The 23,673-nt window shown below is 37.2% G+C and overlaps 2 protein-coding genes across 2 annotated transcripts; one reads left to right on the forward strand and one right to left on the reverse strand.

Moving 5' to 3' along the window:
• Window positions 1-12,294: 12,294 nt before the first annotated feature.
• On the forward strand, window positions 12,295-16,980 carry LOC130714383 (uncharacterized). Its single transcript, XM_057564285.1, has 6 exons — window positions 12,295-12,525; window positions 13,215-13,260; window positions 14,779-14,863; window positions 15,106-15,173; window positions 16,258-16,361; window positions 16,620-16,980. Exons 1-6 carry the CDS (start codon window positions 12,433-12,435, stop codon window positions 16,656-16,658), a joined length of 435 nt encoding a protein of 144 aa, XP_057420268.1. The 5' UTR covers window positions 12,295-12,432; the 3' UTR covers window positions 16,659-16,980.
• Window positions 16,981-18,430: 1,450 nt separating this feature from the next.
• Window positions 18,431-22,063, reverse strand: LOC130714112 (SWI/SNF complex component SNF12 homolog). Its single transcript, XM_057564000.1, has 3 exons — window positions 21,913-22,063; window positions 20,189-21,781; window positions 18,431-18,807 (listed from the first exon to the last, which is right to left on the reverse strand). The coding sequence occupies exons 2-3, from the start codon at window positions 21,733-21,735 to the stop codon at window positions 18,738-18,740; spliced, it is 1,617 nt and encodes a 538-aa protein (XP_057419983.1). The 5' UTR covers window positions 21,736-21,781; window positions 21,913-22,063; the 3' UTR covers window positions 18,431-18,737.
• Between the last annotated feature and the right edge of the window lie 1,610 nt (window positions 22,064-23,673).

The raw sequence follows: 23,673 nt of genomic DNA on the forward strand, positions 1-23,673 counted from the left end.
AAAGTTTCAGGGAAAGAGTTTCAGGAAAGTGAAAAGTGAAAAGTAAAAAGAGGGTTTTTATAGAGGAAAAAGGAGGAGAGAGAATGAGTGGAGAAGATCGTGAAGAGTCGTGGGATTTGAAATTTGAAAAGGCATGAAGTGAAAAGATGTAACTCCTCGAGACGCACAACCGGAAACTGCATTCATGGCAAATGATGACGAAATCCCGGAAAACAAGGATTACGTGCGTCAGTTGAAAAGACGTGACTGACGGTTATGACAATGGCGACGTATCAACGAAAATAAAAATGGCGATGTATTAAGGAACATGAAAGTGGCCATATCGACGAACAACAAAATGGCGGTGAATGAATAAACAAGAATGTGGCGATATGCTCGCGACCACGAGGAATGGTGATATCATGACACATCACGAGGTGAACAATAAAAGCGGGCGACGAAGCAGCATATTAAAGACATTTCGACTCAAGTTACCCGAGCCTCATGTCTTGGGGGCATGTGGACTGGGCGGGACATAAAGGATACTTATGCCCGCCCAAAATAAGCAATCACCCGAACAAAGACAGCCATGGCGGGAATCAACGACACAACGAATATCTTTGCTCTTCCTTAGGTGGACCCGCGAGCCAGCTGGAAGATTCTTTTGGATTTGTCTTATATGCCTAGGGATTTGGGCCCTGATTGTCAAGCCTAAATATAGGAAAAGTCCATACCCTGACCACACCCTCTATAAAAGGGGAGGTCATCAACTTGTACGAACCACCTTTTTCAGCATTAATGAGAATTTACCTTTTTCTGACTTCTTTGCTATTTTAAGTGCTCTGCTAGGGTTTGCTTTCTTTCCTTATCTTACGTAAGCTTCTCTAGTACAGAACAGATACATTGATCATAAAAAGTAATGCCCCTGAGTATCTAACTGGAGATACCTCACGAGATAGAGAGTGGTTGAGTCAATAATCTCAATAAGAACATGACCTTCTTTTTAAAAAAGAAATGTCCTCCTTAAAGCTTCTAGCAAGTTTGGTAACGAAAGAAACAAGGAAATTGTGGTCTATGTCGCCCTCAGCCATATTAGCCACAAGGGACGAGCAAGTCCACAAAAAATAGAGACCTGCATTTTGACGGCAGTTGTTCCTCGTGCACCACAAGATGAATAAGTCATGTATAGTGATCATGTCAGTCATGTGCCAACGCCGAGGATAGAACCAACCAACCATTGATGTAATGCTCGGATGATGGGATCCTTTATGCTGCTAGCTATTGAATATCTGGGGTCATAATGATCAAAAAACCGTGTAAGTAAGGCCCAAAACAATTTCTCAACATAATTACCTTTTGATCAGAAATTTTTAAGTGAAACGGATACAGTTATAGAAAATTGATAATAGGCACTTTGATCATAAGAAATAGTGCACCTGAGTATATAGCTGGAGAAACCTTACATGATAAAGCGTAGTTGAGCCAATAATTTCCACAGGAACTTGGCCTTCTTTAGAAAAGCAACGTCCTCCTCAAAGCTTCTAGCAAGTATGGTAACGAAAGAACCTAGGCGAATGTGGCTTATGTCCCCCTTACGCAAATTAGTCACAAGCGACGAGCAAATCCTCGGAAAAGAGAGACCTGCATTCTAACGGCGGTTATTCCTCATGCACCACAAGATGAATAAATCTTGTGCACTAACCATGTCAGCCATGTGCCAACGACCGATGATAGAACCAACAAATCATTGATGTAATGCTCGGATAATGGGGTCTTTCATGCTGCTAGCCTTGAATATATAGGGTCATAATGATCAAAAGACCGCGTAAGTAAGGCCCAAAACAATGCCTCAACATAATTGTCTTTTGATTAGTGCGTTTTAATTTTAACTCATACAATTACAAAAAATTGATAATAGATACCTTGATCATAAGAAGTAGTGCCCCTGAGTATCTAACTGAAGAGACCTTACGGGATAGAGAGTAGTTGAGCCAACAATCTCCATAGGAACATGACCTTCTTTGTTAAAAGGGAATGTCCTCCTCAAAGCTTGTAGCAAGTTTGGTAACTATTGAAGCAAGACGAATGTCGCCTATGTCGCCCTCACGCATATTAGTCACAAGGGACGAGCAAGTCCTCAAAATATAGAGACCTACATTTTGATGACGATTACTCCTCATGCACTACAAGACGAATAAGTCATGTATAGTAACCATGTCAGCCATGTGTCAACGCTGAGGATAGAACCAATCAACCATTGATGTAATGCTCGGATGATGGGGTCCTTGATCCCGCTAGCCATTGAATATCTGGGGTCATAATGATTAAAACACTGTGTAAGTAAGGCCCAAAGGAATTCCTCAACATAATTACCTTTTGATCTGAAAGTTTTAAGTGAAACTGATACAGTTACAGAAAATTGATAATAGGCACCTATCATAAGAAGTAGTGCACCTGAGTATCTAGTTGGAGAGACCTTACAGGATAGATAGTGGTTTAGCCAATAATCTCCATAAGAACATGACATTCTTTTGAAAAGTGAATGTCATCATCAAAACTTCTAACAAGTTGACCTGAATTTTGACGACGCTTTTTTCTCATGTACCACAAGATGAATAAGTCCTGTGTAGTAATCATGTCAGCCATGTGCCAATAGCCAAGGATAGAACAAACAAACCATTGATGTAATGCTCGGATGATGGGGTCCTTGATGTTGCTAGCATTTGAATATCTAGGGTCATAATTATCAAAAGATCGTGTAAGTAAGGCCCAAAACAATGCATCAACATAATTGTCTTTTGATCAATACGTTTTAAGTTAAACTGATACAATTATAGAAAATTCATAATAAATACCTTGATCGTAAGAAGTAGGGCCCCTGAGTATCTAGCTGGAGAGATCTTACGAGATAGAGAATGGTTGAGCCAATAATCTCCATAAGAACCTGGCCTTCTTTTGAAAATCGAATTTCTTCTTCAAAGCTTCTAGCAAGTTTGGTAACGAAAGAACCTATGAGAATGTAGCATATTTCCCCCTCACGCAAATTGGTCACAAAAGACGAGCAAGTTCTCAGAAAATAGACACCTAGATTTTGTCGGCGGTTATTTCTCATGCACCACAAGATGAATAAGTCTTGTGAAGTAACCATGTCAGCCTTGTGCCAACAGCCAAGGATAGAACCAACAAACTATTAATGTAATGCGTGGATGATGGGGTCATCGATGCTGCTAGCCTTTGAATATCTAGGGTCATAATGATCAAAAGACCGTGTAAGTATGACCCAAAACAAAGCCTCGACATAATTGTTTTAAGTGAAATTGATACAGTTAATGAAAATTCATAATAGGTACCTTAATCATAAGAAGTAGGGCCCCTTGGTATCCAGCTGGGTAGAACTTACGGGATAGAGAGTGGTTGAGTCAATAATCTCCATAGGAACATGACCTTTTTTTGAAAAGCGAATATCCACCTGAAAGCTTCTACCAAATTTGGTAACGAAAGAACCTTGGCGAATGTGGCCTATGTCCCCCTCATGCAAATTGGTCACAAGAACGAATAAATCCTCAGAAAATTGACACCTACATTTTGACGACGGTCATTTCTCATGCACCACAAGATGAATAAGTCTTATGTAGTAGCCATGTCAGTCTTGTGCCAACGGCCGAGGATAGAACCAACAAACCATTGATGAAATGCACGGATAATGGGGTCCTTGATGCTGCTAGCCTTTGAATATCTATGGTCATAATTATCAAAAGACCGTGTAAGTATGACCCAAAATAATGTATCAACATAATTATCTTTTGATTAGTGCGCTTTAAGTTTAACTCATACAATTACAGAAAATTCATAATAAGTACCTTGATCATAAGAAGTAGGGCCCCTAAGTTTCTAGCTGGAGAGTTATTACGGGATAGAAAGTGGTTGAACCAATAATCTCCATAGGAACATGACCTTCTTTTGAAAAGCGAATTTCCTCCTCAAAGCTTCTACCAAGTTTGGTAACGAAAGAACCTAGGCGAATATGACATATGTCCCCCGCACCCAAATTGGTCTCAAGGGACGAGCAAGACCTCAGATAGTAGACACCTACATTTTGACGGCGGTTATTCCTCATGCACTATAAGATGAATAAATCTTGTGCAATAACAATGTCAGCCTTGTGCCAACGGCTGAGGATAGAACCAACAAACCATTGATGTAATGCATGGATGATGGGGTCCTTGATGCTGCTAGCTTTTGAATATCTATGGTCATAATGATCAAAAGACCGTGTAAGTATGGCCCAAAATAATGTATCAACATAATTGTCTTTTGATTAGTGCGCTTTAAGTTTTACTCATATAATTACAGAAAATTCATAATAAGTACCTTGATCATAAGAAGTAGGGCCCCTAAGTATCTAGCTGGAGAGATCTTACGGGATAGAGAGTGGTTGAGCCAATAATCTCTATAGAAACATGACCTTCTTTTGAAAAGCGAATTCCCTCCTCAAGGCTTCTACTAAGTTTGGTAACGAAAGAACCTAGGCGAATGTGACATATGTCCCCCTCACACAATTGGTCACAAGGGACAAGCAAGACCTCAGAAAGTAGACACCTACATTTTGACGGCGGTTATTTCTCATGCACCAAAAGATGAATAAATCTTGTGCAGTAACAATGTCATCCTTGTGCCAATAGCCGAGGATTAAACCAACAAACCATTTATGTAATGCTCGGATGATGGGGTCCTTAATGTTGCTAGCCTTTGAATATCTAGTGTCATAATGATCAAAAGACCGTGTAAGTAAGGCAAAAAACAATGTCTCAACATAATTGTCTTTTGATCATTGCGTTTTAAGTGTAACTCATACAATTACAGAAAATGGAGAATAGATACCTTGATCATAAGAAGTAGTGCCCCTGAGTATCTAGCTGGAGAGATCTTACATGATAGATAATGGTTGAGCCAATAATCTCCATAGGAACATGAACTTCTTTTTAAAAAGGGAATGTACTCCTAAAAACTTCTAGCATGTTTGGTAAGGAAAGAAGCAAGGAGAATGTGGTTTATGTCGCCATCACGCATATTAGTCACAGGACAACCAAGTCCTCAATAAATAGAGACATGCATTTTTACGGTGGTTATTCTTCATGCACCACAATATGAATAATAGTTATTCGTGATACAGTTATAGAAAATTGATAATGGGTACCTTGATCATAAGAAGTAGTGCCCCCTGAGTATATAGCTGGAGAGACCTTACAAGATAGAGAGTGGCTGAGCCAATAATCTCTATAGGAACTAGGTTTTCTCTTGAAAAGGGAATGTCCTCCTTAAATCTTCTGGCAAGTTTGGTAACGAAAGAACCTAAGCGAATGTGGCTTATGTCCCTGTCACGCAAATTAGTCACAAGAGATGAACAAGTCCTTAGAAAATAGAAACGGTTGTCCACCAGACGGGTTCAGTTAATTTCGGGCCCAAAACGTCGGTTTCATTCAATGAAAATGAACAATCCATCAGATTCGCCGCCGACCGTCCTACTATCATTGATTAGCCAGTTTACGAGCTTCAATTTGCGCCTTGGGTCCAAAACCAAAGCAATCAACAACAACAAATTTAGACTGTCATGATTAAAGTACTTTTGGTACTTTGCTTTCATGTTTCCAACCATCAATTTGACACTTGCATTCGTACTTTCACCAATGTCTTTGATTTGCTTACCAATTCCAAACATTTCATACATATATGTGTTGCTGGTCACATAAGTTGTCCCAGAAATACGGACCGTCACTCTGTAAAAAACCTCTATAAAAAGAAGGATCAACTCACACCCCTATTGGTGGATGCTTGGTTAACTTAAGCTAGAGGAAGGATTTTTTTGGGCCACGTAACTAAACTGGGTTTGGTCTCCTTTTTTTATAAAAGAGTTACTTCGGTTGGTTTAAAGACCAAACTAGGTTCAACCAGTTTTTCCACCCGTTCAACCCGAAAACCGACCCGTTTAGCCCGATATGGCTTATTTTGGAAGCGGGCCAGACTGTTTGAGTGGGCTAAAACAAAGTAGACAACCCTACTTTGATCATAAGAAGTAGTGCCCCTGAGTATCTAGCGGGAGAGACCTTACGGGATAGAGAGTGGTTGAGCCAATAAACTTTATTGGAATAAGGTCTTCTCTTGAAAAAGGAATGTCCTCCTCAAAGCTTCTGGCAAGTTTGGTAACGTAAGAACCTCGGTGAATGTGGTCTATGTCCCCCTCACGCAAATTAGTCATATAAGAAGAGCAAGTCCTCATAAAATAGAGACCTACATTTTCACGGCAGTTACTTCTCATGCACCACAAGATGAATAATAGTTATTTCTGATAGAGTTACAAAAAATTGATAATAGGTACCTTGATCATAAGAAGTATGCCCCTTGAGTATCTAGCTGAAGAGACTTAGGATAGAGAGTGGTTGAGTCAATAATCTCTATAGGAACAAGGTCTTCTCTTGAGAAGGGAATGTTCTCCTCAAAGTTTTATCAAGTTTGGTAACGAAAGAACCTAAACGAATGTGACATATTTTCCCCTCACGCAAATTAGTCGACGACCAAGTCCTGAGAAAATAGAGACCTACATTTTCATGGCGTTTATTCCTCATGCAGCACAAGATGAATAAGTTATGTGCAGTAACCATGTCAGTCGTGTGCCAACGACCGAGGATAGAACGAACCAACCATTGATGTAATGCTCGGATGATGGGGTCCTTGATGTTCCTAGCCTTTGAATATCTGGGGTTATAATGATCAAAAGACAGTGTAAGTAAGGCCCAAAATGATGCCTCAACATAATTTTCTGGAGCGTCCTGAAGTTCATCAACATACTTTGAAGTAGCAACGTACTCCTCAGTCTCAAAGCCTAGACTAATATTAGAATTTTCTAGAGTCAGGGTCCTCGCTTCTCCATAAGAAAGAAAGACACCCATGCATCTCTTGGATGGTGGTAATGAAGAGTTATCTAATGTGAACTCTCAACATGAAGCAATTAACTACAAGGTCAGATGGCAGTGTGCAACCTCATCAATCATAGCAGCACTGACATCTGACCTTGAGGCATCGTTTTGGTCCTTACTTACACGTCTTTTGATCTTTATGACCCCAGATATTCAAAGGCTAGTAGCATCAAGGACCCCATCATCCGAACATTACATCAATGGTTGGTTGGTTCTATCCTCGACCACTGACACATGGCTTGCATGGTTACTGCACATGACTTATTCATCTTGTGGTGCATGAGGAATAACCGCCGCCAAAATGCAGGTCTCTATTTTCTGAGGACTTACTCGTCTCTTGTGACTAATTTGCGTGAGCGGGACATATGCCACATTCGCCTAGGTTCTTTCGTTACCAAACTTGCCAGATGCTTTGAGGATGACATTTCTTTTTTAAGAGAAGACTTGTTCCAATGGAGATTATTGGCTCAACCATTCTCTATCCCGTAAGGTCTCTCCAGCTAGATACTCAGGGGAACTACTTCCCAAACAGTTTAAGAATTAACCTATTTCAAAGGCATTACAAAGAGACCTTAATGAGCAACTTATGAGCCTAATTGAGAACTATCCTTAATGGAGAAAGAAAGGGATAAATGGAGAAAGAATGGAAGAAATAGAGAAATATTGGATGAAGATTGTGTGTAAAAGTTGGCTATTTATAGAATGGAAAATTGTCATAGGAATTAACGGATTACCATAGAAATTAACTGTCAAATTAGTGTGTAACATGTGTTTTAATTGGGAATTGAGAGTTTGAGAAAATAGAAGTTTCTGATTGTGCATCAGTTGTAGTCAACACACTTTAAAGTGCGAAGTTAACGCACTTTCAAGTGCGTAGGTAACGCAGTTTGAAAGTGCGTAGCCTACGCAGTTACCAAGTGCGTTCGATAAAACAATTATGGGTGTTTTGGGGCTTCAAATATGTAAGAGGGGTGGAACTAGATGATAGGGAGTGTTACTAAAAACTACCATATATATTTATGTGAGTAACATTGCTCTACTTCACTAAATGTCAACCCTTTCGTAGTATCGAAGAGCTCCATGAGTAACACATCCAACCTATCACACAATCTTGAAGCGATCTAGACTACTTGCATTTTATAAATTGAAAAAGATTAGAGAAGACATAACTCTATTAATGAGACAAATCTTATTATCATCCAATTATTCATCAAATGACGCTTCAAAGGGAAAGACGATTCACAAACTATCGTGAAATGTAATTCTTCGTAATACGATTAGAACATAGCTTGAACCCATAGATATTTAAAGATCAATAGCAACCTAAATAGAAAAAATGGCAGTATTCCTTTTGTTTCCAGCTCACGCCCTCCAAGCAAAATAATCTGGAGTTTTCAAAATTAACATTCATCTGAAACACTATTGAGAAATTTGTTGGGAACTAGAGTGGCGCAGTGGAAAAATTAGGAGTAGAAAAAATCTTCTTCACATGTGAGAACTGAACACAAAAATTTGCAACAAAGCCAATACCAACGATGACAGCAAATAGATGACAATAAAATAAAATAGAGACATAAAAAATTGAGAGAATAAAAACAACGAGCGCGAGCCAGAAAAGTAATCCACTATAGAAAAAATAATGGTTACAAACTAATGTCCGACGACATCAAAATCTTCACGCAAAAAGGTGGAAAAAATACCCCAAAAGAAAAAATTACACCAAAGTAAAGTGGAAATAGGAGACAGTAAAAAAATCCACGGCAAAAGGGTAAACCACCCAAACAATAGAGAAGATAAAATTCCAAACAAAAATGTTAAAATAAATAGCTCAAAGACAGAGAGAACATACTAAAATTTCAACCAAACAGAGAACAAACGATGTACCGAAAAAAATATGTCAATGACTCAAAGATACTTCTCTAATGTCGTCGTGCTTCAAAAGAGAGAATTCAATCTTCTCGTTGTTGTTGTGTTGCTCACTGAAATAAGGGTTTGATAATCGCTTCTAAAAAAACCATGGGCTAGACCCATTAAACTTCTTTTTTTTTTCTTTCCATAAAATAAAGTTGGGCACCACTTATGAGCAATTTAAAATAAAATCCCTCTATTTTACTCTGCTAGGGTTTCAAAGACAGCTTGTGCCGCCCCTTAGGGATGTCCCCTCCTTCATTAGGGAGGCTTCTCTCATGCTTTCGTAGGTGTTTGCTCCCACAAAATGGTGGGTATCTACCACATTAGGTGATTCTTTACTCAAATAAGTGGGTTTTGGTGTTTTTACTCTTTTTCCTCTCCACAAACACCTTCATCCACCCCTGTCACCTGCGAACGTCGCGCACCGCTACTGCTACTGGTATAACCATTGTGCCATATGTGTCTGCCACTGCTCTCATCTCTACCACCTCCATATCTTGCCGCTTCCACCATCTCTACAGCCTCAAGCGATGTTTTGCTTGGGATCTGCATAAGCTTCTCTTTTTTCCTAGTTTTCATATGTGCTGGTATGACCCCCGTTTGTTGTAGCTGATGTCCCATTTGGAACTTCTCTAATAGCTGCACTTCTTGCAACCTTGACAGAGCCAGTTGTGTTGCTTCTATGGGAGCACCATTTAAAAAAGATAGATGTTATCTGCTTACAGATCATTTAGCTTTCTGTTAGTTTGGGTGAGACTTATGTATGGCCTTTTAGGGTTTTACTACATCATGTGTGTTGATTGTGTCAGCTGAGTGTGCATGTTTGAGCTTCATTTCCTCATGTTTTTGTGCATTGTTGTAGCACTTCCTGAGATTTAGTCTCACATGTTGTAAGTGTCGTTTGACAACCTTTTGGGGCTTTAATTCCAAGCATCATTGACAAAAAAAACAGAGGTATAACCTAACAAAATTTTAGAGCACACTTGTTATCATTCTATTTTGAGACAAGGAATCATAAGAGAATATGACACATTACAATAAACAACAAATGAGATAGACCTTGGTTTAATTATTTTAAATGTCTGACTCAATAGGATAAGATATAATTTCTCAATTCATAAGAGAAATAAGTAAGGCAACATCATATCACCTTGACTTAACCCACATGATGGAACAAAAGCAAGCCTAGCTCTTGCCATTCCTTTGAAGATAAAGACGAGAACTTCTCACACACGATATCTATCATCTACTCAATAATAGGAGATAGAAGGGAATCATACAGACAATTACTGTAGCAAAATAAAAGTTTCCATTATGAGATAGACTTACGAGTTCATGTTTCAAAGTTAAAAACCATACAAACAAAAGTGATTTAGAATTAGCTCTTGAAAACGTGAGCACACAAAGCAATAGAAGTTTTGTCTCTACGTAAGTCTATGCGAACGCTCTCACTAAATCTCTTATGGCTCGATGTGCTAGCTTTGGCAAGAGTCAAAGTTATCTCACTAGAGTTTGAGCATCTCATAATCTATTATAAGTCCTAAAAAAAGTACTCCCAAGGTGGCCGGAATGAATTCTCATTAATGCTTTTTGGACTCATTCAAATATAATGTACTAGTCCAATAAAACAATATGGCACATTTTAATAGGTTAATTTTATGCATGCAACCCTAGAAGTATCGCTATAATAATTAAATATAATATTATCATCAAGTATAATGATTTTATTTTAATAATAACTACTTATCTATGTGCTTATTAAAATTATAATTAGAATACAATATTAATCTTATCATATGTAACAGGTACTTGAGTTTGCCTACTATCATTGGTTGGTCAAAGAAAGCTATCTTCAACAAAGTTCAAGAGAGGATTTGGAGGAAACTACAAGACTGGAAAGGTAAAACCATGTATAGAGCGGGAATGAGGTACTTCTAAAATTAGTGGCTCAAGCAATCCTTATATATGGCATGAGTTGTTTCAAAATCCCCTCCAGTATGCACTAAAATTGAAAGCTCTATGGCAAACTTTTGGTGGGGACAGAAGTAGGATGAGAGGAAGTTGCATTGGATATCCTAGAAGCAGTTGTGTAAACCAATGGCACAAGGTTGATTGGGTTTCAGGGACTTGGAAGACTTTAATCACGCTATTCAAGCTAACCAGGTATGGCGTCTGCTCTCCTCACATCCTCTCTTCTCTTTAGGGTGTGGAAGGCAAAATATTTTCCATGCACTAATTTGTTTGAAGCCACTATTGGGCACCGGCCGAGCTATGCCTGGCGGAGCATCTAAGGGGTGTTGAATATGCTATGTGAGGGTCTAAAATGGAGAGTAAGCAGTGGTGAGAATATCAGTATATGGTGGGATGCATGGATAAAACGACATCAATTAGTGAGCAGTGGTGAGAATCTCAGGAAGTGTGTCTCCTTTGCCAACTTTCGGTTAGTGAGACCCGACATCATATTTTCATGGGTTGTAACTAAGTTAGAACGACATAGTTCTCTCACCCAGCTGGAATTCATACTGACGATATTCGAAGTGATTTTAGCACATGGTTTCAGAGCTTTGTTACAGGCGTGGAACTAGCCCCGCTTGCGATGATGGTGCAGGGACTATATGCGATATGGAGAGCCCGAAATAATGCTTTGTATGATGGGGTTGTAGCAGATCTAGCATCGATTATGGGATCAGCGGTGCAAGCTCCAGAGGAATGGCAGGAAGCCCGACATAAATCAGATACATAAGTGCGAGTAAACGAGGACCTGGAGAGATGAAAGGTACCACCTCATGGCTTGGTTAAGCTCAACACAGATGCATGACGAATAGGGGAAAGGTACACGGGCTAGGATTGGTGATAAGGTCCAGCTCTTGGGAATTCCTTGCTGCAGCTTCCCGAATGGAGGAGATTCAACTTGATCCTTTGGTGGCAGAAGTTGTTGCAATGCGGTGGAGTTTGCACATGCCTAGCGAGTTTGGGATTAATTGCATGACGATTGAAGCAAATTCACTGGTTGTTATCAATGCGTTGAAAGTGGGTCGATGCCCTATTGTGAGCCTCTTATCATGGACTATAAGCACTCGAGCAGTTCTTTCTCTAAGCTCGTTTTTTGTCATGCTCGAAGATCTGCTAATGGAGTGGCACATATTCTTACTTCTAATGCTATTGAGTTCCCTGCAAATGTCTGGTGGACTGGTCAACCTGCTTGTATTGAGCATGCTCTCTTTGTAGACTCAGCTTTTATCTAAATATGATGAGCTTTAATTCAAAAAATCTTACCATATAACTTAATATATATATTTTTAATAAAACATTTCAAATAGTAAAAATAAAAATCGGTAATATTTACATTAATTTAAGCCCAGTAATTTTTTATTAAAAAAAGTTAATTGTTCTGAAGTTGTATTATTACTTATTAGAGTAAGATGATCCATATTCCATAGTCAAGTGAGAGTCAAGGTCCATAAAGAGTCGTAGAGTAGAGAACGGTGTTGGCGCGCATCTCTCCGAGCAAGCGAACAGTTTCCTTCCCACTATTCATTCACTTGTGATTTTGATTCAATCAAGTGTTATGGATGCAAATCCTTCTTCTAGGGTTTCTCCATTTCTCACCAATCTTCCCTCTAGAGGTCTCTTCTCTTCCCCGGTCATCTCTTCCAATCCGGTACAATTTCTTCTCTTTTGAACTAGTTTTGATACTCCATTCGATGCTTGGTTGCTTAGAACTGGATATGATGTTTCTGATCTGTACATGTAGTACAACTTTCTTCCATTTTTTGTGTGTAAGCTTAGGCTGAAGTACTCTAGGTTTTTAAAAACCCCTTTCATTTCATATTCATCTAGTAGAGATTTTAGATCCCTTTGCTTATCTAGTATGAAAAAAAATTTGGATTAGAGCCATGGAAAATGACCTGTACTAGTTGGGCTGGAGAGATTTGAAGGATGAGGTTAGGTTTTTTGTTAAGGGATTCTTAAGGACTTTGAACTCAAGGTTGCTTTAATGCATAATGATTTCTTTAATACAAAGAGAGATCGTGTTCGGCGTTCCATTCCAATTTGTATAAATAGGAGTTTTTATTTCAATCTTTCTTTATCGTTTGCTTTATCAGTGTCTGATATGTGGTAGAAAAGAAGTCTTGTTTATCTGATAAACCTCCTTCCTTCTGAAGTAAATACCTAGTGATTCTTTCATTCTGGTTTCTTTGACGTGCCTGCTTAACTATGTTTGTCAATGTAATAATATATGTTTTTTTGGGTTGGAGAAATCGAGTTGTTGGGTACTCCTAATGTGCATCATCTTTTAATACTGTTATGAGAGACATTATGTTTGAGTTTTATCTTCTGATTGTGCAGGGTGGGATGCGTGTTTATGTATGCGATCATGAGACTTCACCTCCAGGTCTTCTCATTCATTATCTTAAAGTATTTTAACATGTTGTTCCAACTAACCAAACCTATTGTTACAGTTTCAAATTTCAATATTTATATATGACCATCCCCAAGCAGTAAATTTAGGGATGAAACCAACAGAACTTTTTATCCTTGTAAAAACTTTTATCTTACCTAGAAATATGCCTGTTAAGATATAATGATATATAATTATTAGCATGATTTTCTATTTAACCATGAGATTCCTTCTAATCACCAGAGTTAGAAGAGTGACCATAGTAGTAAAACTCAGGATTATGACCTTAATGGGGGAGGGGGCTGTAAATCATAATCGCACAATCATAATACTAATCCTACTTATATATATATATATATATATATATATATATCGCATGATCATGCGGTTCAAGACCACCCAGCGAATTAATCGTAAGCAAAATTGTAATCTAGCTAAATCAAGCCAAAATCACACCCTAACTTATATATATATATATATCATGTATATATATGTGCATATAAATTCTTATATGCATATAAAATAGCATGTTACTCTAGTAGAAGCCAATTTCAATCAACCAACACTGTCATCAGAGCGTAAACAGAAAACAGAAGAAAAACAGGGAACAGAGAACAGCGTAAACACAGTCCCTTTGCCTTTGTCGTTGCGCCACCATCGCTGGCGGTGGTGGTCAATGTCACCGGTTGCTGCAGGAGTGAGGTCTGTTTGGCTTCAATGGAGTGTGTAGCTGTTGGCTGTTTGCGAACCCTAGGGATTTACACAATGGAAGCGGGTCACGTTTTCAAAATGGACTGAACCCGGAATGGAGCGGATGTACCAAAATGGCAAACTCCCCCAAAATTGTGATTTTGCAGCGATTAAGGGAGTTAGGGTGTGATTTTGGCTTGATTTAGCTAGATTACAATTTTGCTTACGATTAATTCGCTGGGTGGTCTTGAACCGCATGATCATGCGATTTTGGGATTTAAATCGCGATTTTGACTTCCATGAGAGTGACTCTTTTATATAAGTAATTCATTTACACATAATAATTGAGGCATAACCATCAACTGCAATTTTATCTAGAAAATAGTCTATATGTGAACTTAAATTTCCTATGTACTTTGTCATGTCGGAGTTTAGTATATTGGTTACAGCTTATTTCGTCTTTCTTTTAGTAGTTTTAGTATTGAGCAGTGATGATTTAATGTTGTTTACATTGTAATTTTATGTTTAGAAACTGTGTTCTCTCAACTATTTCAAGAACCTTTGTCATCTTAATTCCCCTTACTTAAATATTGTTTTTTGAATGGATACTGTTATCGAATTTTTGTTCCTATGGACTTTGTATAAATTAAGGAATCAATTATGACATTAGAAGCTCCTTCCACCCTCTTGGTCATAATATGCCATGATAAGTATTTTTCTTAAACTGTTGTTTTAACCCATAGATTCTAACTATCTTCTTAGTGACTTTTAAAGTAGATAGTTGGTTGTATAATGAAGATTTTGACTCTCTTGTTCATCCAGAGGACCAACTTATTAAGACAAACCAACAGAATATACTGATTCGATCGCTCACACTTAAGAATGGATCTGATGCTTCAAAAAAGAGGTATAATTCCCAGCTTTTGTTGAAGATTAATACTTCCAAGTGTACGATGTGATCTATACACAATTTCCATTAAATTTGCTGGGTTTTTCTCTATATTGGTGAAAAACTTGTGAGATAAATTTCTCATACAGCTTTGTAGCTTCTCTTTTGAAGAATTTATCTCATGTTTCATATTCTTTGATGTCCATAATTTTGTCTCGATCTAGTTATATTGAACTCTATCTCATCGAACTCTTTATCAGGACTGCTGAAAAGGCTTTGGATAGCAGAGCTTCAGCTAAGAGAACAACTCCAATAAATACTCGTCAAGGTGGGCCCATGTAATCTTGATTTAGCATTAGGTGTAGCCTGAAGTATACTTGGAGGTTTTTGTTTTAAATTTCCTACACCCTTATATGCATATCTATTTTTGCTGGTGACAAGAGTGTTAAGTTTTCTTTTCTTTGAGATTACTTGTTCTTCTTCGTAGTGATTACTTATTGACATGTTGGTTGTCATTCTGCTGGAGCCTGATACATGTTTAGACATGCCCATCTAGCTGAAATCTTTGAATACGTGAACAGTTGATATAAAAAACCAGGTTAAAGTTGTGTTCTTGAAGGCATGCATTTATTTAGTTTTAGAAAAATGTGAATGAGAACATAGGAATGTGAGTATTTTCAAGAAGTATTGTAAACAGTCATTTTATAATTAAGTCCCATGTCCATGAGGAGTATGTTGCATCCTAAACACTTGGAATTTGTTTTGACCAATACTAGTGTAGTAACCAGTAAGCCATGTTCTTGAAAGGAATTGTATTTATTACACTAGTTTAGGAAAAAGTGAAAAAAGAACCAAGGTATGCTCATTGGTCTTGTTTATGTACTTGTAAATTCAAATTCAAAATGACCTCAAAAGTCTTAGCCTTGATTTTGAAAAATATGATAGTAATAATCTTTCCGTGCGTTGATTTGATACTTGAGCTTAATCATTCTGATATACATGTATCTTAATGTTCTGCAGCATGTTTTCCTTTCCTACATGTTTTGCACCATCGAAATACCTGTTGTGGTGTAGAAATTCTTATCAAGTGGGGTTTTTCTTGATCTATCTAATAATTAATGGTCACTAGTTGAATCTATTGTGAGCCAAGAACAACTGCATTCATTATTAAAAACCTTTGTAAGGCTGATGAGCTTGTAGTTCATTTAGCAAGGCCCAGTTTTTTATGACTTTGGTCTAGTGATAATGATGATAATTACAAAGTTGAACAGCCTGGTGAGCTTAATTTAGGTGTTTGAGGATAGATAAGGATTTGAGTTGATGCCATGGCAACTATTCCTCCCATATTTTGATACTGTATGTCTCAACATTACTTATTTTATATAGCCTCACTAAAACTTTTAAACATGCAGAAGGATCAAACAGTCAAACACCTAATAGGGACTTTCACAGCTTGACCGTGGAGAGGCTTCGAGCTCTTTTGAAAGCTAAAGGTCTTTCAACCAAAGGGAAGAAGGCAAGTAGTCTTACAGTTTAATCATACATGCATACAAAATTGCATTGAGACAGCATATACATATAGGCATATGAAAGACCACTCACCAGTTTGCTTGATAGTATTTTGTTTACCCATATATACATCGTAATGATATAATGGTTGTGAACTGGTATATTATCTGTCCATGACTGATTACTGTCAAATTACTTTCTGACATAATTTTCATACATATATTTTTTATTTGGGTCATACTAAGTCGTGGAATAAAATCTGTAGGAGGAGCTTATTACGCGTCTAAAAGAAGTAAGTAGTTAAGCAGCATTGGAGGGAGGAATGTCCTGCTCATTATGCATCTAATGTAAGAGTTGTTACTGTATCTTTGTAATGCAACTGAACTATATATGTAAACCTAGTGTGGAATACAGTTAGATTTGAACATTATCCAGTCTTGTTGCTATTTGTGTCATGAGTCTCAGTACAATGTATGTTTTGTTCTACGTGTGCTGCTAGCTTTTCATTTCAGAATTCACCTTCCTGATCTGTATCCTTACCTTCAGAGATCAAGTACCTCATGCATCATTGTAACGAGATTGTTTAACAATTATCAAGCTTGTTAATCTCAATCAGTTTGGCTTTATCTTTTTTGCTAAACAAATAAATATGGCTAATGGATTTTCATTGAGATTGAAGCTGATTAATCAGGATGCGTTTCTGTTTAGTTTTGTTCCATGATTCTTATATTGCTAAACAAATAAGTGGGAACGCTATAATGTGAAAAAAATGAGTGCTAGCAACCCGCTCTTCTAAAGATGTGAACACACGGATTTGTTAATTTTTTAAAAAACCAACACAATCAAGATGCATAACTCTTATGAGGGACGAGACTTAACAAAGAAATCAACAAGTTAGAAGAACTTGAGCGCTAAAAATTAAAGGACAAAATGGTAAATGACAAAAAATTGTACAAAAGTACAAAACCAATCGTTTTCAAAATTAATTTTAAAACTACTTTCTTTCTACATATTAATTTTTATGCACTAACAGTGGAAATAAGTTTTACACATTCATTCAATCACATCCCTTTATTTTGCAAGTTCATAATTAATTTTGAATTTAATTGTCAGTGCATGAAAATTAATCTCTTTCTTTAGAAGCTAGACATCCTACGCTAATAAGTAATAACCTTTAGTATGGCAAAATTGGCTATTATAGGTAGACTGGAAATGTATTAACATGCACTAGTGATAAAAACAAAGCTTACATTCTTATTTATTCCTCCACTATTTCAAAAAACAATAGTTTCTTCGAACAAACAAACGTGCTGGAGGAATAGATGTCTGAGAAGAGTCTATTCGAAAGTCGAAACCAACATATTGTGGAAAGAAACAATGTTTCAAGAAATTTGGGTTCCTCGTAATAAGTTTAATCTTAATCCAATCTTTTGATCAAACAACTTAGATTGCATGAATTTAGAATTGCCCTCATTGTTGGGAACCCAAATCATTGTTTCCATAGCACCAGCATGGAAGTGGAAAAAATCACTGTCAAGGTCATGAAAGTTGAAACCACCAACAATGAATCACACGGTTGTTTCCGGTGGCCGAGACTGGTTGAAGTTGGGCTTGGAGACGTTCTTGTTCCTTTCCTCATGACTTTGTTGGACATTTTCTCTCGTGAACTCAAAAGCAAACCTTGACCTTAAAATTCAATTCAAAACAGTAGCTAGCGGAAGTGGGAGTTCATGGAAAAGGAGCAATACTATTTCAACCGAAACAAACCACGTACAATAGGTAAGAACACATGTCAACTTTATAGTGATTATTTGAAGAAAAGAAAAACAGAAAGGTATTCCTTATCATACAGGGGATATCCAACTATAATCATTCGTTTCGTTTCGTTGGAATGATATTCGTAATAATAAGCATTAGTGTAATATATTTACAGTAAAAATTAGTTTTATAAAGTACAATGGCGACATTGGTCTAATCCTTCACGAATTTCATGTGACAATTCACTATTTTTAGCAACATGAAATATTCTACCAACCTGGAATAAAGGATAAAATAGAGTTCTAACCCAAAAAAATGTACCAAGAAATAGCGTAATTGATGCTACGCATGATGTTAGCTAGCTCATTGTTCTAGGCTCAAGCTACCATAGTGAATATGGCAATGGGCGATGAGAATTAGCAGATACAACATGATTTAGGAACTTCAAAAATGAGCCCTATCAGAATTCTCGAGCCCATATACTCGTGTACTTCACTACGAAAAATTGAAGGGTGGAACAAAAAATTAGCAAAGTTGGAGTAAGACATTCGAGTGATGCCAAAAAAATTAACCACCTCCCCCATCCTAAGAAAGAAACAAAAACAATCTATTGTACACTTTTTCCTCAGATGTTTCCAGGAGCATCACTCCGAGCAGTTTTCCGGCTCAGGTAGCGAATGATAGCATCCTCAACCCTGGAAATATTCATAAAAGAACAAAAACTGATCAGAAATAGCTTTCCATTAAATCTCTATTCTAATACATTGGATGGCCTATATTACCTCAAATGAACACAAGATGCAGGACATCCTACTCAAATGAATAAAAGTTCACTATTCTTACAAAAGAATTCTACCATACCATCCAAACAAAAATTCTTAAAACTTACTTTTACAATAACAGACCAAACACAAAAATCACTTTAACAAAACACATTCTTTCAAAACTAACCCTACCGAAAATCATTTAACTCAAACAAACCCCAAGGCTCTCCTCATTATTTCCTTCCGATAAACTTGGAAAAAATGCCTTTTATGAAATCACTTTTATTAGTCTTTTTTCTCACTTCTAAGAAAAGTACTAACTTTATTCCAAAATTTTATCTAATTATTACAATTTTTAAAACATTTTCAATTAATAAAACATTTCTTCATAAAAATGCGCAAACAACCGGGTCCTAAATCTCCAATCCTATTATATTACATCTAGATTAAATCCCTTACTGCCTTATGCCCCAAGTCAGACTTAAGATTTTGCGGTTTTGAAGTCACTTGAAATGCATGCATGCATCATTTAACAGCACAAACAGAACTCTGTAAAAGTCCTAAGATGGTAATACAATATATAAAAAGCTCCTCCATTTTTTTAAGATCTCTAAATTGATTAGTTGCTTCTGTAAGTAAAGATGTATCTTATTGTTAAAAAAAATAATAAATTAGACATGTCTTTTAATGTGAAAAACAAAAAGAAAAGGAAATTATTTTTCCTTAAAAGAAGGTACACCTAAAAATGGGTCCTGAATCTCCGTTGCTTTAATATTACATCTAGACTAAATCCCTCACTGCTTTTATGCCCCAAATCAGACTTAAACAAAACTTTTTAGTCTCTGAATAATGTATGCAGCATTTCAGAGCACAATCAAAACTCTGTACAAGCCATAAAATGGTAGTAAAATGTGGAAAAGGTTACTCTAAAATGAGTTTGTCTCTATAAGAAAAAAGCAATGATGTATACTTTTAAATCTAGTAGATTAAAATTAAGATGTACTTTTGAATCAAGTCAAGGGTCAATTCACCCTTGATCTCTTTGGTGGCTGGTCCATTTCCTATTAGTTGCCATCTAAGAACATGGGACACAGACATACGCCACAATACAGTATGAAATATAGTGTATTTAAGAGCTCCTTGAAGTACCATCATGTCTAAAATTAGTGTCTATTGTCTAACACAGTATTACTACTCTTTTCAACTCTTAATTCTAGAAGATAAATACCAACATAAGTCATAGCCAACCAAGAAGTAAATTGAATACTGTTCATGCATGCTTCACAACACAAGAGATTAGGTATATGCTTACCAAGATTGGTTGTAGAATTCAGAACGTCGTTCATTATCAGCACTATGGCTGGCATCACCAGCAACAACCTTTAGATCCTTGCTCTGAGAGGTGATCAAAGAATTTATAAACTCTGCAGGTGACTGACTAAAGCCAAGAAAGAATGCCCGCCTCCTAAGATGCCCTTGGATCTTCTTTATGGAAGAACAAATCACTTCATCAAAATTATCAATCTCTTTGTGACTCTCAATGCTTGTCAAGAATGCAGACATATCTTTCTCTAGTGGAAGAGGTACATCAACCTGTATATCGTAACATGCAGTTCCGACGGGACAAGTTCCAGAAAACTTGAGTTTATGCTCCAGGTGTATAGGCTGTGGTAGAGACAAATGTTGTGATATCTTTTGTGAAGCCATGGAGAATTTCATTTTCTCTTCCCCGAACACCCTTTGAAGAGGAGCATCACACATGAAGAATGAAGGGTCATTTGGGCTCTGTAGCTTCTTGGACTTCACATAATGCCAAAGTGCAGCTATTATCCTGGGGCGGGTATCAAACTCAATCCCCAAAACTTTAGACAGTTGTGTCGAAACCATGAACTTCTCAGGTGAATAATTCATCATTAGTCTGATCACTGCAGTGAACTCTTTATCTCCTTTCCTCTTCACCTCAAAACCATCTCGTTGATTAGGCGAACGGCCACTTTCCCAAACAATGACATGATTATCTGGGTAAAAGCCCTGATCCAAGTATATGGTAATTTTCTTGAAGAAAGCCGAAAACTTAGGGCACGGAGGACTTTCCCTCTGTGAAACTCCTGCCACCACAGGATCCTTACCATCTTCCAATAACCTTCCCGTTATCTTGAGGGACCAAGAAGGCTCCTCTGCATCATTCTTCCCGGAATCCATTTTATTCTGATTTGAAAAGGTATTATACACATAAACACGCATAGTTTTCTGAACACAGGTAGGGTTTCTAACAGCCTCCTGCACATCAATCTTTTTCCTAAACAAAGCAGCATCTATCTGCGCCTCGAGCTCACGCAACCTCGTATAAACAGCACACTCAGGCACAAGCTTAGCCACCCTTTCCGGAATTTGCTTCTCCGGGTAGCTTCTCTTCCTCCTCAGAGGAGCCGGAGTCAACTCCATGGTCTTAAATGCCGACGATTGGTTAGCACTGGGTGAACCTTGAGGCCCGCGAGAAGGCGGCTTCTGATTCGCGCGCTTCGCACTCGCAGTTCCAGGAGCAGCAGTGCCCACATGGGTGTTGCCACTGTTATGCAATAGACCAACAGGCTTCTGCTGCTGCTGTAACTGATGCTGTTGTTGCTTCTGTTGCTGCTGCTGCTGCTGTTGCTGATACTGCAGCTGTTGCTGCGGCGGCATTTGAGGGTGAAGACGAGGTTGTGCATATTGTGCTTGTTGTGCAATCAAATGGGTTTGGGGTTGTGAAAGCTGAAAGTGGCCAGGGAACTGAACAGCACCTTGGATTTGAGGCTGAGACTGGGTGAGAAGCTGAAACGACGGCGTCACTGGATTCTTGGCTGGATTGTTGTTGTTCATTGTTCAGAGAATCGTGGGTATGACCCAAAATTGCTTCTTAGAGAACCTGGGTTGTGGAAAAACAACAAAATTTGAATCTAAATGTGTTCGGAAAATGTAAAGAATGGAAAATTGAAAACCCTAATTGGAAAACGATGATTACGCAGAAAAGAGAGTATAGGAAGAAAGCATTCTTACAGTTAGGGTTCGATTCGATTCGATTCGATTCAATGACTTCACTTCATCACTTCCGTTGTGCTGTTGCTATACCCTTTCTCTTACACTTTCTTCATCTTCTATTCTTTAAACCTCTCTGCCCTTTGCTTTGCTTATCAATTTCTTTTTTTTCTTTAATTTCTTTAATGTATATACAGTTATACACTTTAGAAAAAATATATTCAATTAGCATATAATTTTGTGTAAAATACTAAAATCTTCCTTTGTGGCCAAAAACAAAATTGTGTGTAACGAACAAAATAGTGTAAAATCTTATTTTAGTTCTTAATAGATACATTATTTATCAATTTAGTTATGAGATTAATTTATATGCACTAACGGTGTAAAACGTTTTATACAATCATTCAATCACAACCTTCTAGTTCATATTTTAAGTATTATTAAATTTAAAATTAATTATGAGCTAACAAAATGGAGGGATGTGATTAAATGATGGTGTAAAATTTATTTACATTGTCAGTGCATAGAAATTAATCTCTTTAGTTATTTAAAAATATTTTTTTTAGATTGAATCTTATAATTGGAAATGCATAATTTTTTGGTCCATCCATCTATGTATAGATGAGTGGAAGGACAAAAAGACTAAGTATTTCAAACTTTAGAAATACAATTGATAAAATTTATATTTTATTTTAAAAGAAGAGAATTATAGTGACATATTTATTGCTAAGAAGAGAATTTTGGTCAGGTTGGATGGTATTAAGAGGAAACTAGCTCAAGGTCCAAATTCCTATCTCTTTGATGTTACAAGAAGACTTTGGTGTGATTATGTTACGATCCTTAGTAGGAGAAAACTTATTGGGGTCAGAAATCTGAGGTTGTTTGGCTGAAACTAAGTCATAGAAATACAAAATTCTATCATCAAAGTGTCAATAGTAGACAATAAACAACAGAAGAACCGAATTGATGCCCTTTTGAATGAAGAAGGTACCTAGGAATTTGAGGAAAATAAGATTAAATCTCTATCGTTGCAGTATTTCATCTTCTTGTATTCACATGATCTTGTGCTCCTGATTGCAATACCTTTTCTTCTTTTCCCAGGCTGGAAGGATGATGTAGAGATGAACCTGCTTAGCCACCCTGTTTTAGTAGAGCAAAATAAAAAGGTTTTGTTTAGTATTGGGAACTTAAAATTCCCTGGTGGCTTTCCTGCCATATTTTTTTAAAAGGAACTTGAATCTTCTCAATGATGGTAGTATGAAGTTTATCATTCTCTCATTCAAGAGGTCAATCAAACTGTTATAGTTCTTATCCCCAAAGTGAGGATTCTTAAGAGAATCACATAGTTCAGACCTATTTCCCTATACAATACTATATAAAAAGTGGTCACCAAAATCCTGGTTAGTAGGTTGAGTTCCATCCTGCCCAAGATTGTTTCTAAAAAATATTTTAGCTTTATTCAGGGTAGATGTGCAGTGCATAACACTCATATTTCAGGATGAGGTACATTCTTATATGTCCTTGAAAAGTATGAGAGGCTTTATGACCATCAGATTGAACCTTGAAAAGGCTTGGCCTTGTATTCCAGATAGTCTTAGATTCATTGGCTTTGGTGGGGAGAATTTTATTGACTAGTTTTGTAAATTATTTTGAGCGTTCCAATTTTCCTTAATAATTTAGTGATAACTCCTTTGTTTTTATTTATTTTTTTGTGTCATCTTGTTGCAACCCTAGGGCAACAACATATCGATAAGGAAATTTTCAATAAGACTGACAGTAAAT

This window comes from Lotus japonicus, chromosome 4 (genome assembly GCF_012489685.1).
Source record: "Lotus japonicus ecotype B-129 chromosome 4, LjGifu_v1.2".
NCBI classification, from domain to species: domain Eukaryota; kingdom Viridiplantae; phylum Streptophyta; class Magnoliopsida; order Fabales; family Fabaceae; genus Lotus; species Lotus japonicus.

Excerpts from the sequence above, each read along its gene's own strand:
- LOC130714383 (XM_057564285.1), top strand. The coding sequence starts at position 12,433 with ATGGATGCAAATCCTTCTTCTAGGGTTTCTCCATTTCTCACCAATCTT. Across the intron at positions 12,526-13,214 it reads CGGTCATCTCTTCCAATCCG|GGTGGGATGCGTGTTTATGT; the intron begins GTACAATTTCTT and ends CTGATTGTGCAG. Across the intron at positions 16,362-16,619 it reads TTTCAACCAAAGGGAAGAAG|GAGGAGCTTATTACGCGTCT; the intron begins GCAAGTAGTCTT and ends TAAAATCTGTAG.
- LOC130714112 (XM_057564000.1), bottom strand. The coding sequence starts at position 21,735 with ATGAACAACAACAATCCAGCCAAGAATCCAGTGACGCCGTCGTTTCAG. Across the intron at positions 18,808-20,188 it reads GAATTCTACAACCAATCTTG|GGTTGAGGATGCTATCATTC; the intron begins GTAAGCATATAC and ends GAATATTTCCAG.